A 13,433-nucleotide genomic window follows, 5' to 3' on the forward strand; every position below is an offset into this window, starting at 1 on the left:
TTTGTTACATCACTTTTTACATTCATGAAGGGTATTTTTGTAAACAAATATATTGTTCTTAGAATTTATTATTTTGAATAAAACAAACCAAACACTCAATTAAAAAACTAACTTATTCCATCATAATTTATCCCATCATAACTAATCCCGTCATAACTTGAATTCAAACCAAACAACTTCCTTGTTTAGTTTAACATTGTAGAAGTTGGTACAACTATCACATTGTTGCTGCTTGCTACAAGATGTAGTTTTCAGGGTACGGATTCATATGATGCCAGTATTTTCGATAAGAGTATAATTATATAAACGAAAAATCACTAAAATAGCAACAGATATCAAATCTGAACCTGTAACTTAAGAATTATAATGAGTTAAGTGCTGAAAACTACAGAGGCTGAACCCATCAAGTTAAAATCCTGGATCCGCTTTAGGTTTGTTTCTTCCTGAAAGAGCCATTATGATGAAAATGTTGCAGCATTGGTAACGCAAACCACCTTTCATCAAGGGAAACTGTTTCTGCTAATCTCATATCAAGAGAATGCTGTTATGAGCTAGAATGGAGCAAAAACCCAACAATTATCTGCCAAGCATAACTCGGTTTACAACATCAACAGGCAAGGCATAAGCAGGATCTATCGGCTTTATTCCTGGATATTCAAGAAGTGAAAGTCCTGGGTTGCAGAAGAAAATCAAAGGAATAAGTTTAAACACTTGGGTCGTTAAAGGTCAATCTAAATTGTCATCAACAATAGAAAAACAACTGCAGTAGAGCTTAGAAAATGTTTCCAGGAATATCCTTCAAAATTTGCTTCTAGTTTCATACTTGATATAGTTTAATCACTTCAATACACAGCATATTAAAAAGGCCAAGAGAGATCATATTTGATAGCTACACCAATGGAGACAACACAATTCAGATGATAGATCCTTTTCAACAGCCATATGGACCGTCATATAATCGTAAGAAAAATACACATTAGCTATTTCACAATACAAAAATGTCATATGTCCCTTACCAGCGAGTCCAAAGTAAGTATGGAAGACATCAACTGCATCATCTGGCCTATCTGAAATTCCACCATTCTCCTTGTCCTACATTGTGAAAGGAATATAACTCAGGCTTTACAAAAATGTTGGACAACTACACAAAGATATAGTATTCAATGCCAAGCTTCAAGTGAAGGGATTGTTATATTCGAATGTAACCTGACAGTCCAAAATAAATTTTACAAGCTTTCCCTTGTCAATCCAATGAACCCTGTCGATCATAATTAAGCTGGAGAGAACCCACCAAGAGTAGCAGACCTGAGAAGCAACAACATGACCCTCAGTAAAACTCAAAACTGACCTGTCAATAAAAAATTCAATGTAGCAAGAGTAACAAACATCAGGAAGCTTCTCTGGGCGCCCATTTAGACCCCCAGATTTGACTTGTCTTTCACATAACCACCAACCAAGGAGGTCCTTATCAACATGATGTAGAGACCCTGTAATTGCGAGAGCTGCCACGCAACAGAAAACTGCAATGGTAGCATAGTTGAAATTGCTTTCAGTAACGCAGCAATACACAACTCAAATAAGAAGACTGCTGGAAATATGGATGCTAAGTGGAACAAACAGGTTGAAAACCAACAAAGGGCCAACGCTAAGTATATCAACGCTCTCATTTGTCATTCAGTTAGAAGCCATTAGTAGTATGATAAAATGCATGTTTTTCATATGTGACATACTTTGCCCCGCATGAGATTCTGCTCCCGGTGTGCATCCAAATCCACCATCCACATTCTTGCAACTTAAGATATATTTCACTGCTTTTCCAACATCAACCTTATCTAACCGGTGCAGCAATGCGAGTGAAAGGATCGCAATGTAAGAGAACCTACACAGTATATTTAGGTCATCATATTTTCAATTCCCAAAAGAAGGATATTACGTTCCAAAAGAAAAACACATGTATATACCTTTTCTTTATTGATGAAAAAAGATATATGGCTTAATCCTTGGCATTATAAGTAAATTTTAAAACGAGAAACCAAATAAAGGATCCGAAATTTATAATAGCAAACAAAGTAAGAAGCAGCTACCGTGTATCAACTTCACCCCATATATCACCAGAAAATGATCCATCTTCATTTTGCAGACCTGCAATATCTAGCTGAAATGTTAAGTCCACCACTTCGTCACACCCAAATTTCTTAATAGTACTTCCAATTGCCAATGTCGAGAATGCCACTGTTGTGATGAGTACTCTTGATGTTAACTTAACCACATGTTTTGGTTTTGTGAGGTTAACATTGCACATTCTCTAAATGCTAGCATTGCAGCAAAGTTCACGGATGTAATACATAGATCGAAAGGATATGTACACAGAACCTCAAAAACAATTGTAAATGTGACATGAACTAGGATACAATTTGACACCTTATCAATGTCAAGGACATATATTTTATCAAATAACGCCAAGACTTGAATAGCACTAAGTGTATACAGAACATGTGGATCATGTCCAATATTACCACCAAATCCACCTGCATATTATACAAATAGAGAAGTAAGGCTACATACAGATCAAGTAGATCAAAACATGGAAGTAACTACCTCTCAAGGAAAAAAGAAAAGAGAAAAGCAACATCCATTACAAAAGCAGTGGGTACAGTATAGCAGCAGCATTTGGAAATACAGACAAAAAAATCATTGTGAGAAAGCAAGAACGAAGTGCGAGACACAAACCAGATTCATGTTGGCACTGCATGACCCATGAAATAACTTCATCTTGCTCCACAGCAGAAAGCTTGCCCATGATATCCAGAGTTGTCAATCCCCAGTATGCCCCATTTAATCTCAAATGCTCCATCACCACAGATTCAAAATCATCTTTCCTCTAAAGGTATACAGGAACGTATTAGAGAAATCAAATGATAGAGTACCATGAGAAGTGCCTTAGTGGGTGGCGGAAAAGAAAGGAACTCCATCAAGTACTTAAATTCCACGAATAATACGTACAAAGGAATCATCTCACAACCGTGAGAATATGAGGAGAATATACGGGGCATTTGCACAAAGTCACATTTCTTCTGTTTGATGGAAGATGAAACCAGAACAACAGAAATGCTAGTCTTAATATACCCACTTAAACAAGAATATATTACAGGTGAAATGCCACCGTTTTCAGGTATCAAGGGTGTCGTTAACTGTGAGGGATTAAATCTTGAGGATCAATCCCACAGTCAATCATATCAGAAAGTTCCAAGCTATACCAGACCAAAAGGGGGAATCCAGAGCCATTCCAAACAACTCCATGGTCAACTTCTTTAAGGCTGGATATGATATCCTTCCAAATATGACAACCATAATTTTGAACTTGACAATTGAGACAATCCAAACACTGGAAGTTCCTAAAATACTAGTCTGGAGTACTCTAACACAAATGATACTAGGATGCTTAAGAAGGATCCATCATACTTTAGCAAGTAGAGCAGAATATAATAGCTAATGCCTACAAACCATTCTATGTTTCCTTCACAACTGTCTTACAATCATCCCGATGTACTTTCCTAGTTTCACAGGTATCTCCCTACAGGAAAATCCTATTTAACTTGTTCAAAGTATTAACCCCTTTGAAAGGAGCCTAGTTGTTTGGTTAGAATACACAGCTATATGAGCGACAAATTGGATCAGGGTGGAACTACCACCTAAGCTCAGATTTATACATATCAAATCAGAGAGGCAGAGGAAAATTAGTAGACATGAAACAAATGAGTACCTTCTCAACTGTTATAATGTACTTAACATGCTTCCCCACCAGCAGCTCCCCCATCCTGCAATCATAATGAATCAGAACTCAAAATTATCAAAGGAGAGAAAAGAATAAATATCCTATTTTCATCCCTATAACACAGCCCTCCCAAAACCAAACTTCTGCAATATCTTCGAACCAAGTTGATAGATAATATGGCAAATCGCCAAGTAATTTTCACTTAGATTGCGATTTTGAAGACTACAGTGAAGAGATTTTTACAAAAATCAGCATGCAACTGAATAATAATTGATACAAACAGTTGATCAAAAGAATTAAGAAGAACAAAAGACTGGAATGGAGAATCTTGACAGAGAAATCACCTGTTACAAATTGGATTCGACGAGTTTGGGGTGACTTGAATGTGAAAGACAGAAAGAGAAGAAGAGACTTCTTTTGATGTTTTCGCGATCAGTCCCTAATCTTTTGAGTGAGGAAACTAACGCACCATATTTGTGCAACTTTTGAACAGTTTTTGGTCCTTTTAATTTGTTAAAAATTAATAAATATTTTTGTATTTTTATAAAATATTTAATAAATTATACTACAACTGTTGATTAGACAGAATCGTAAAATAAAAATAACATTAATTGGAAATAGCATGAGAGTGTAGAAACTAAAATATTTTCAGTTGTCCAATATATTGCCTAATTTTTGCACTAACTTGTTTTGTTGGATTTCATATAGGGCCTGTTTGGAAGGACACCCTGGTAATTGGATTTGGTGTAATTGGTGTAATTACACTGTCTTGTCCTGTTTAGAAGGACAGGTAATTACTTGGTCAGCAGGTAATTGGTGTAATTGGCAGGGGAGTAATTACATTCTACAATTCACAGGCAGAGACTGTGAATTGCTGGTAATTACATGGTGTAATTACCACCTGATTACTTTTTAATTTCTTTTTTTATTTCTACTTTTATTTTTTTGTTTTAATTTTTTTACTTCTTATTATTTTAAGTTCTTTTTTATTTTTATTATTCTAAAAATTTGCAAAAGTTTATTTTTTATTTTATATTACTATATTTCATTTTCTTCTTGTTCTCAACCTTACTGTACGTGATTCTATGTAATTTTTTTGTATTATCTATTTCTTTATGCCATGCTTATTTTCTCATTAGCATAATTTTATTAGTATTCTAATTTTTAAATTAAAATAGAATTTATTGTTAAGTAAGGTTATAGACTTATGTTTTCTTTATTAAGAAAAAATAAAAATAAATCATATTTATTGCTATGTTGAAATTTGTTATAAGAGTATTATGTTAAATTTTTTGTTTTGAATTTATAACCTATGTTATATTTTCAATTTCATTTGTTTTAGTAATATTGAATTTACATTGCACATGATTTTTAATTAGACTTGATATATTATATTTTTGTCAAATATTTAATAATTTATGACATTTTATTTATATATTATTCTTTTTATCAAGCATGCATTTCACGATGTTCGTAGAAACTTCATACTTTTAGGGTGTGTTTGGTATGAAGGAAAATGTTTTCCTGGAAAATGTTTTCTTGGAAAACAAGTTGATTTTTAACTTGTTTTCTTATGTTTGGTTAGTGAGTGGAAAACATTTTCCGGAAAACAATTTCTAGTGTTTGGTTGGTGAGTAAGGAATTTTTTTAGATTGAATAAGATACCTTGGGGGATTTGAAACCCATGTGGTCTCTCTAATGCATCATTTAATATGCGAGAGTCATGAGTAGATCCTTCCCAACCAGCTAGTACATACGTGAACTTCAAATTAAAGTTGATGGTAGCCAATACATTTTGTGTTGTTGTGCCTTTTCGACCACGAAATCTACTTTGTTGTTCAATAGGAACAGATGCAAGCACATGTGTGCCATCTATTGCTCCTACACAGTTCTATATACAACTAAGTTAATAAGCTTCTCTCCTTTTTTGCCCATTATTTACTCCGGTTGAAGAGTACCATCTGGTGGTTTTATAAGGATAGGGTAGAGCTTCAAAACTGCTTGAAGTACCGTGTGAAAGCATCGATGAATAGATTCGATTGACCTATAGAAGTGTGATCCAATCTTGCGAAATCGTTCATTAAAACCAACGATCTCTAAAAATATTAATACTTGTTCTTGAATAGACATGTTTTTGGTTGAACACAACGAATTATTTCTTCTAAGAGCATTGCATAGTTCATAAAACACATGCTTGCTCATCCTTATCTGTCCTATACAATGAACATCACTTCCATTCAAAATACTATTCATGTAAAATTCCCTTTCTTGATCTTTATTCGTATAAGGTTCTCTAGGAATGCTACTTTGATTATTATAGGCTACATTAATTGCAACTCCGAAAGCTAAAACAGATGTAGCTACAGCTCCAACTATTGCATCATCTTCATCTTTGTTTGTCATATCCATCTGTTCCAACGACCAGTATAATGTAATTGTGTTTATGATATAACAAAGAAAAGAACATAATAAGAAAGTCTGCCAAGGCATATAGTTATCAAATAATCCTTTAGAATAAGATCTCTAATTTTACGATGAATATATTTTATGTATCGAACTGTCGTTTTAATCAAAAAATAACTTGAAAACAGCGTGCCATACATTAGTACATGCTTCTAGCTAACACTATACAGTTGAGACTTGAAGTTTTTCACATTATTGTGCACAGTTGCTCATCTCTGTACACCACACACATATTTCAACTGTGCATAGTACAATGAAACACATGCTTGCTCATCCTTATCGAAAGCAAAAGGCCACAATTCATAGATTTACCAAAAAATATCGAATCCAATGCATAAATTCACCAAGTAAAGTCAAATTCAAACACATGAGCAAGTATTTCAGCAGAAAAGCAAGTGAAAGATGAATATTTTGAAGAATTATTGAAAGCATACCTTCGAAATTCTTACAGGAATATGAATGAGAAGAACAACAATGGAAACCCTAAATTTGGAGAGGAACAAGCTGGAGAAATAATGGAGAAACAGCGCTCCTTCACTACGTTTGAGGGTGGGCAAGGGCGTAGGCTGGGGTGAAATTCGCTTGTGTTGCGCGTCGACTTCTTTTCCGGAAAATGATTTCCGCAGACTTGTTACGGAAGTCGTTTTCCGCTGATTTTAGGAAAACAAGTCATTTAGGAAAATGTTTTCCCAACATTTTGTTGCAACCAAACAAAAGAAAATAGGAAAACATTTTCCTCCATACCAAACACACCCCAAATCGATAATTTGGTTATACTATTGGTTTAACTGTTCGAGATCGTGCTATTGATTCAGGCCTCGGTTTAGTTCATTTCTCATTCTCACCTTAGTACCTCACGATTTCTCTCAGTAGAGGCACTCTATACTTGTACTGCATTGTTGTTGTTTTATGCAGTTGCTTTGATGTAATTCGTAAAATCTAATAGTTCTGTTGTGAACACAGATGGCCCAGAGGCTGGTCAAGTTCATTTCTCTCATCTCTAGTTGTTGTTATTATAATTTGGCTATCAAAGTTTATATAATGTTAAGAGTACTTGTGAATTCGGGTTTGTTTCAGTTTTTTTGATTGCTATAATCTGCACAAGAATCAATGGCTATAGATGTTACTTAGTTGTTGGAACGACCAAAATGTATGAGAAATCTATTAGATCTTTGCTTAAATTGCTATAATCAGCTAGAGGTTAAGCTTAAGCTGCTAAAATGGCAATACAGAGTTGGTTAAACTTTTGAGTTTTAGTTACTGTAATTCTCAATGTATAATACCATGATCGAACTAATAATGATCAATAATCCATTAACCAATATCTTTTAACAATTTCACATGTTCACAAATCGATAAGTAGCTGAGCAACTCTAGTTTGAATCCATTTTACCAAACTTCTTCCTTTCACTTTAATTTAGATTTTGCACATCCACTTTTAGTTTTGTTTAGTTATATGAACTAGGATTTAATCCTGAAATTTGAATTTCATAATCAAAATTTGTAATTTACCACAAACTATTATGTTTTCTTCCTAATCTATGGTATGCACGATAAATTTGAAAAATAAGAAAGAAGAATGGATTTACGAGCTTATTAGTGCACAAGCCGTAATAAAGAACGACACATGCAAGCATATAAACTCACGCCGGAACGGCATGTTATCGGCAACGTAAATGGCTGATTGCGCTACTCCTTTTAAAGCGCAGTTTGCACACTCATTGCCTTTTTTTCTATGACATAATATAAAAAAAAAAATTTGAACTCACAAGATCGACGACACTATTTTCCGGCAAGAGAATGAGATGATAGCCGGCGCGGCGGCAGAAGAAGACCAAATTACAGAAACGAATTTGGATCTGAGATTTATGAAGGGTAAAGTTGAAGTGAAAAGAGCCCTAATTGGGCCCGTCAGGGAATGGGCCTTATAGTCCATCTCTGTTATCGGTTAATGTTTAGATGAAATTACAGTTAAGCCCTTTTAGTGTTCTGTAATTTTCACATTCGCCCATAAACTTTTTGCGAATTTCAATCAAAACGACGACATTCCGAATGGTAGCTTCAATACGATCATGGCAGCTTCCATATCTAAAACCCTAACCAGAAATCTTCTCCGGCGAAGTGGTGAGACTACACAAGCATTACAGCTCCGGTTATCCTCCGCCGCTGCTTCAGCTCCTGCCATCTCTGTGACTGAAACTCAACCTCCAGGTCACCGCCTTCTCCTTTCTCCCTCAAGCAAATATTGTAATTTTTTAATCATTTTTATCTTATTTCCGGAATTTAGGTTATCTGAATCACTGCCTGTTTGTTTGTATTCCTCAGAGAGAGGTGGACCTTCAAAATGGTCAAACTTACTGCTCTTCGTACCGGGGGTCATCACCTTTGGCCTTGGCTCTTGGCAGATCATCAGAAGGCAAGATAAGGTGAATACTTCTTTTCGGGAGATTTTATCATTTCTATTTTCTAAAGGAAGCGCGATGAAAAATGCTGTTGATGCAATTTTGTTTTCGATGGATACTTTTTGTTGCTTGGTTTGTTCAATCACTGTATCTAAAGTCTGGAGTGTGGTTAGTTCGCTATAGTTTCAGTTAATGCCAGATTGCCTGAGAAAGAAATTGCAAACATTGATCACTATTTGCAGATTGAAATGCTTGAGTACAGACAAAATCGATTGCGAATGGATCCTCTAAACTGCAATGAGGTTTCTCCTTCAGGTGAAAATGTGGATTCCTTGGAGTTCTGCAGGGTACTATGTAGAGGAGTGTTTGATGAGAAGAAGTCCATTTTCATAGGGCCACGCTCCAGAAGCATTTCAGGGGTGACTGAAAATGGTTACTATGTTATTACTCCTCTCATGCCTTTGGCAAATGATCCTAAGAGGTACATGTACATAAGACTAAGTCAGTATAGTTTTGTGCATTAGGTTTGTACTTCTTGCTCAAGCTTTGTTGATATCTCAGTGAAAGTTAAATAGGATTCCTGAAAAAAAAAACAGTTAAATAGGGTTTAGTCACCAAAATAAATAAATTGCTACATCTAGTCACTCAGTACATGTTAAAAGGAAGTTACTGAATAGCAGTTGAGATGTCACTGATTTACAATCTCTAGTTATTATAGAGAGCGCAAAAAGATTTGGCTGTTTTTATGATCAAAGATTTTGGTACTTCGCTGCACCTGTAAAAACCAATATTGCCATTTATAAGGTCCAAAGATAGCTTTCTCATTAACAAGAATTTAATTCCTTTAATCTAAGCTGGTGCATCATTTTTTGTGTGTAGTGTATACCTCTCATAACTTCACTTGAATCACTTATGTATGTATTAGCTCAACTACTATACTATATTACAATACATCTAGCTTTCTTATTGCTTATATCATGATTCAATGAAATTGAGTTTCTCTTATTTATTTTTATTTAAATACTCTTCGGATTGGTTTAGGATTGAGATGAGTGGATTTATTTGATTAATTTTATTGGTTTCTAGATTGTTTATGCAACTAATTCACACCATCTACTGCCTTTTTTACACTCCTTACCTTTGTAGGCCTTAACCCAACCATCATACTATCATCTAGTTTCTCTCCAAGATTACGTTTTCTGTATGCATTTACAGTTTTGGCACCTTTTCATTTGAATTCTGAATCATATGAGAAAAATCACTTCAAATTCATGTCTGGCAGCTGCATGAGTGGTTAATTCGGTCTAATCATATCAACTTCCTTCCAGTGTGCAGGCACCAATTCTTGTCAATAGGGGATGGGTCCCCCGGAATTGGAGAGACAAGTCTTTGGAAATGGCTGCGGCTGATGAACAACCTTCAAGTATTGCACCGCCATCTCAAGAGAGTGGAAAGAGCTCCTGGTGGATGTTTTCTTCAAAAAAGAATAAAGTAGAAGAGGTTGTTCTCTTTTCTTACTTTAATTTCCTGATTAAAGTTGTGTGTAATCTGAACATGGCACCTGATGGCAATACATTCAATCAACAGGATCAAGTTCCAACTGTTAAACCCACAGAAGTGATTGGAGTCATCAGAGGAAGTGAGAAGCCAAGTATATTTGTTCCAGCAAATGATCCCAATTCCTTCCAGTGGTTCTATGTTGATGTTTCAGCCATTGCTCGTGCTTGTGGACTCCCTGAGAACACACTCTACATTGAAGCCATCAATGATAATGTCGACCCAAGCAATCCTTATCCAATTCCAAAGGATACAAACACATTGGTTCGGAGTTCTGTAATGCCACAAGATCATCTTAACTACACATTTACATGGTATTCCCTGTTCGATATATGTTCTGATACATGCTTCTGAGTCTTTTTACCATTAATATATTGGCTATTTCTCTCATCTTATTGAGGCCCCTTGTCTCTGTCTAGTGCTAATGCTTTTATCGAAAGAAATTACCATGTAAAATTGTGTACCTAAACTTGATCGAAATTTCATCTCACTAAAATTTTGTTTCCCTTTTCCAACTTTTTACATCTAGGTTTATTGTCATGTCTTTTTTTGTCAAGTTTTGATGAGCTAATATTGGATTCCCAACAAGTCAGCAAAGATGAAAGATTATTCGCAAGCATCATTTCCTGGTTTTACTAGACTTCACATGCATGAAATAGTTTCACTAGTATTTATGATGTGACAACCTACTAAGACTAATTATTTAGAAGTTTATAACTCAGAATTAGCATTCAATTGGATTACACCTACATGTTGCAGACTTCTCCTGTATTTATTTGTTCTTTTTGTGTATTTTCTGAACGACTTCTCTAATTTTTTGCAAGGTATTCTCTGTCAGCTGCTGTGACGTTTATGGCTTATAAGAGGCTACAGTCAAAGAAAACCCGGAGATAGCAAACGTTTGAACTTGTTCCTTTGAGGGTATTTTGGCAATGTAAGATCAGCTAGTCGTTGAGGCAATGCTGCTAATTTGCGCCCCAGGGCCCTTGAGAATATCACAGAATAGCTTTCATGTCATCAACCATCTCTAAGGAGAGAAAAGCTGCTATATTTTCAACTCGTCTCAGACCTTCAATCCTTTTTCTCCTACATTCTACAGGCGAATGCAACCCATTTTTTTTTTAAATGATACCAACCCAATAATGTCGATTTAGTAATATTCTCAAGATTTTGTCATCTAAGAGTTGTTTGATAAGTTAAATTTTGTTTTGATAATTCTTCTTACAAAAATGCTTTCTTTGATTTAAGAGTTTTGAGAAATTATATACGCTGTCCCACATGTGAAATTACACTGATTATGTTGTTAATGTTGTTCTTGAATAGACATTTTTTCGATTCTATGTAGGAGGGTTTTAGCTATATTAATCATAGTTTCTCTATGAGGTTTGCTCAATTTGGGTTTACAGGAGATTGCCATTAGGATTGATATAGTAAACCAAGTCAAGCCGAAAGTCCCTTTTTAACAAATGTAAAACTTAACTGTGAAACTTAGTAAAAAAAGGATCTCCGAAACAAACTGATATTAAATGTACTAATTCCCCTTTCCATATGCTTTTTACAACAAATCGCTGCCTACACAATAAATCAAAGAATGGAAAACACAACAACCGAAATAAAAGGAAAGCAAATACAACACTGCCTAGGGGAACAGGAAGAGTATATCAGACCAAAGAATGAAATGAATATAAAATAGAACTGAGAAAGAAAACAAAACAGATTTTGCTCGCTTTAATAACAGTAGACAAGTAGGGCACTTGTGGTTGCTTCACTATGTAATGCTTTCAATAAAGCCACAAACTTGAAGAAACTTTCTTCTGAAAACCATTTTAGCTTCCATTTCAGGGGACCTGAGACAGGTTTTCTCTTCATGAGTTTCGTATTTTTGACTACCTTGCCCTCCTTCAATGAAAGGGGGAACTCTGACATGACACCTTCCAAAGTCAGGGTCACGCAATAGCAATCTGTGGTTTCGATTACCTGAGAGTTGAAGGAAATCCATACCATCAGCTGTGTTATACAAGAAAGATGCATTTCCGAGTAAATTTTTATGTTGAGAAATCTACAACCCATAAGATCCTACAAATCAACCAGTATTGCCTAAACAACCAAAATAAGACATGGTGAAAGCAGTCATAAAATGATTTCTTATACCCAAGAAATTAAAGAGCAGTCAGCAATAGACCCAAAAACACACTATAACAAGAATTAAACAGTTTCAGAACCTTAATCAGAACTAACTAGGATTCTTGGTTTGTGTCAACTAGTAATAACTATATTCTGTTGTCTCTAAATTCCATGGGCAAATCTTAGACCTTACAGCTGAGTCATAAAGGCAATTTGGTTTCTGTATTAGATTGAAGAGGTTGCGCATCAGTTTGGCCAGTTAATAGAAAAGAAATTTACAAACCCACCCCAGAGTTTGTCACAATCTGCTACTCTAAATTGAATATAAGAAGTCAAACTATATACCTTACTGGCATCTGTTGAAAGGAAATGGTTAGAGAAGGTTAAAAAAATCAGTGCTTGCAGCAGATCCTGAACTCAAGACTTTTTGCACCCTTACAATTGTTGGGAAAATATAAAACTTGTTGATATAACCACTAAATTTGTCTCGAAAATCATCTGATCAGTGATATGATATAGTCAATAAATATGGTAATAAACTAAAATAGACAACTTTTATGGTTTTTCATATTCCGAATGATTCTTTTTCTATATTTAGGCAGCGGGATAGATTGCATTGACACAAAATTGTGTGCACAAGCACGGCAGCAACACTGAGTTATACTTGATACCAAATGACCTGAAGGAAAGGTGAACCATATAAAAAGACAAATGATAAAGATGTACAAATAGTTCAACAACCAAGGGGTGAACACTATTGACGTTACCATGTATAAGATGTTGCTAGATTGATTTATTGAAAAGAAAAACATGATATTAGATTGATAAGAAACAAATGCTCAAAAACAATATTATTACCACTTCTGACACGCTGACAATGGAACAACAAGAGTCCAACGAGAAATAGGAGGAGCAAGATGCACTCTCGGAAAGGGAACCAAGCAGGATTACATCTTCCATGCACAGAAGTAGATGCCTCCCAAGCACAAATAGTGATCTCCCCATCCATGAATCCTCTGTCAATTATAAAGAAGTTTCATTAATCAACCAACACCTAACTGTTCTCTTTGTCCAAAAACTTCAAACTCTCCTTGACCACCTCACCCTCAAAC

At 35.2% G+C, this 13,433-nt stretch overlaps 3 protein-coding genes across 6 annotated transcripts in view; 1 reads left to right on the forward strand and 2 right to left on the reverse strand.

Annotated features, from left to right (window-relative positions):
* Positions 1-157: 157 nt before the first annotated feature.
* LOC102591180 (geranylgeranyl transferase type-2 subunit beta) lies at positions 158-8,189 on the reverse strand. Of its 2 annotated transcripts, XM_006341448.2 has the most exons (10): positions 8,008-8,189; positions 3,764-3,818; positions 2,731-2,881; positions 2,412-2,528; positions 2,085-2,151; positions 1,731-1,879; positions 1,387-1,520; positions 1,207-1,305; positions 1,017-1,092; positions 158-671 (listed from the first exon to the last, which is right to left on the reverse strand). In XM_006341448.2, exons 1-10 carry the CDS (start codon positions 8,172-8,174, stop codon positions 577-579), a joined length of 1,110 nt encoding a protein of 369 aa, XP_006341510.2. In that variant the 5' UTR covers positions 8,175-8,189; the 3' UTR covers positions 158-576. The 2 variants fall into 2 exon arrangements, with proteins under 2 accessions (XP_006341510.2, XP_006341509.2); XM_006341447.2 differs by having other exon boundaries at positions 1,207-1,520.
* Positions 8,190-8,232: 43 nt separating this feature from the next.
* On the forward strand, positions 8,233-11,439 carry LOC102592184 (surfeit locus protein 1-like). The gene is made up of 6 exons (XM_006341451.2): positions 8,233-8,449; positions 8,564-8,664; positions 8,883-9,121; positions 9,969-10,140; positions 10,228-10,511; positions 11,022-11,439. The coding sequence occupies exons 1-6, from the start codon at positions 8,311-8,313 to the stop codon at positions 11,089-11,091; spliced, it is 1,005 nt and encodes a 334-aa protein (XP_006341513.1). The 5' UTR covers positions 8,233-8,310; the 3' UTR covers positions 11,092-11,439.
* A 250-nt stretch (positions 11,440-11,689) lies between these two features.
* LOC102592520 (uncharacterized) overlaps positions 11,690-13,433 on the reverse strand; it is an 8,791-nt gene continuing 7,047 nt past the window's right edge. For all 3 annotated transcript variants that reach the window (XM_006341453.2, XM_015306210.1, XM_006341452.2), the window contains 2 exons: positions 13,180-13,337; positions 11,690-12,174 (listed from right to left, as the gene is read on the reverse strand). In XM_006341453.2, coding sequence (XP_006341515.1) covers positions 11,926-12,174; positions 13,180-13,337 — 407 coding nt within the window. In that variant the 3' untranslated portion in view covers positions 11,690-11,925. The remainder of the gene's footprint in view (positions 12,175-13,179; positions 13,338-13,433) is intronic.

Source organism: Solanum tuberosum, unplaced genomic scaffold (assembly GCF_000226075.1).
Source record: "Solanum tuberosum cultivar DM 1-3 516 R44 unplaced genomic scaffold, SolTub_3.0 scf00026, whole genome shotgun sequence".
NCBI lineage: Eukaryota > Viridiplantae > Streptophyta > Magnoliopsida > Solanales > Solanaceae > Solanum > Solanum tuberosum.

Bases quoted from the DNA above. Each gene is read 5' to 3' on its own strand.
- LOC102592184 (XM_006341451.2), top strand. From the start codon at position 8,311: ATGGCAGCTTCCATATCTAAAACCCTAACCAGAAATCTTCTCCGGCGA. The intron at 8,665-8,882 runs GTGAATACTTCT...CACTATTTGCAG, and splicing joins TCATCAGAAGGCAAGATAAG to ATTGAAATGCTTGAGTACAG. The intron at 10,141-10,227 runs GTTGTTCTCTTT...TTCAATCAACAG, and splicing joins AAAAGAATAAAGTAGAAGAG to GATCAAGTTCCAACTGTTAA.
- LOC102591180 (XM_006341447.2), bottom strand. From the start codon at position 8,174: ATGGACTATAAGGCCCATTCCCTGACGGGCCCAATTAGGGCTCTTTTC. The intron at 2,529-2,730 runs GTTTGTGTCTCG...TATAATATGCAG, and splicing joins GCAGTGCCAACATGAATCTG to GTGGATTTGGTGGTAATATT. The intron at 2,152-2,411 runs GTATCCTAGTTC...CATTTCAGCTAG, and splicing joins CATTGATAAGGTGTCAAATT to ATATTGCAGGTCTGCAAAAT.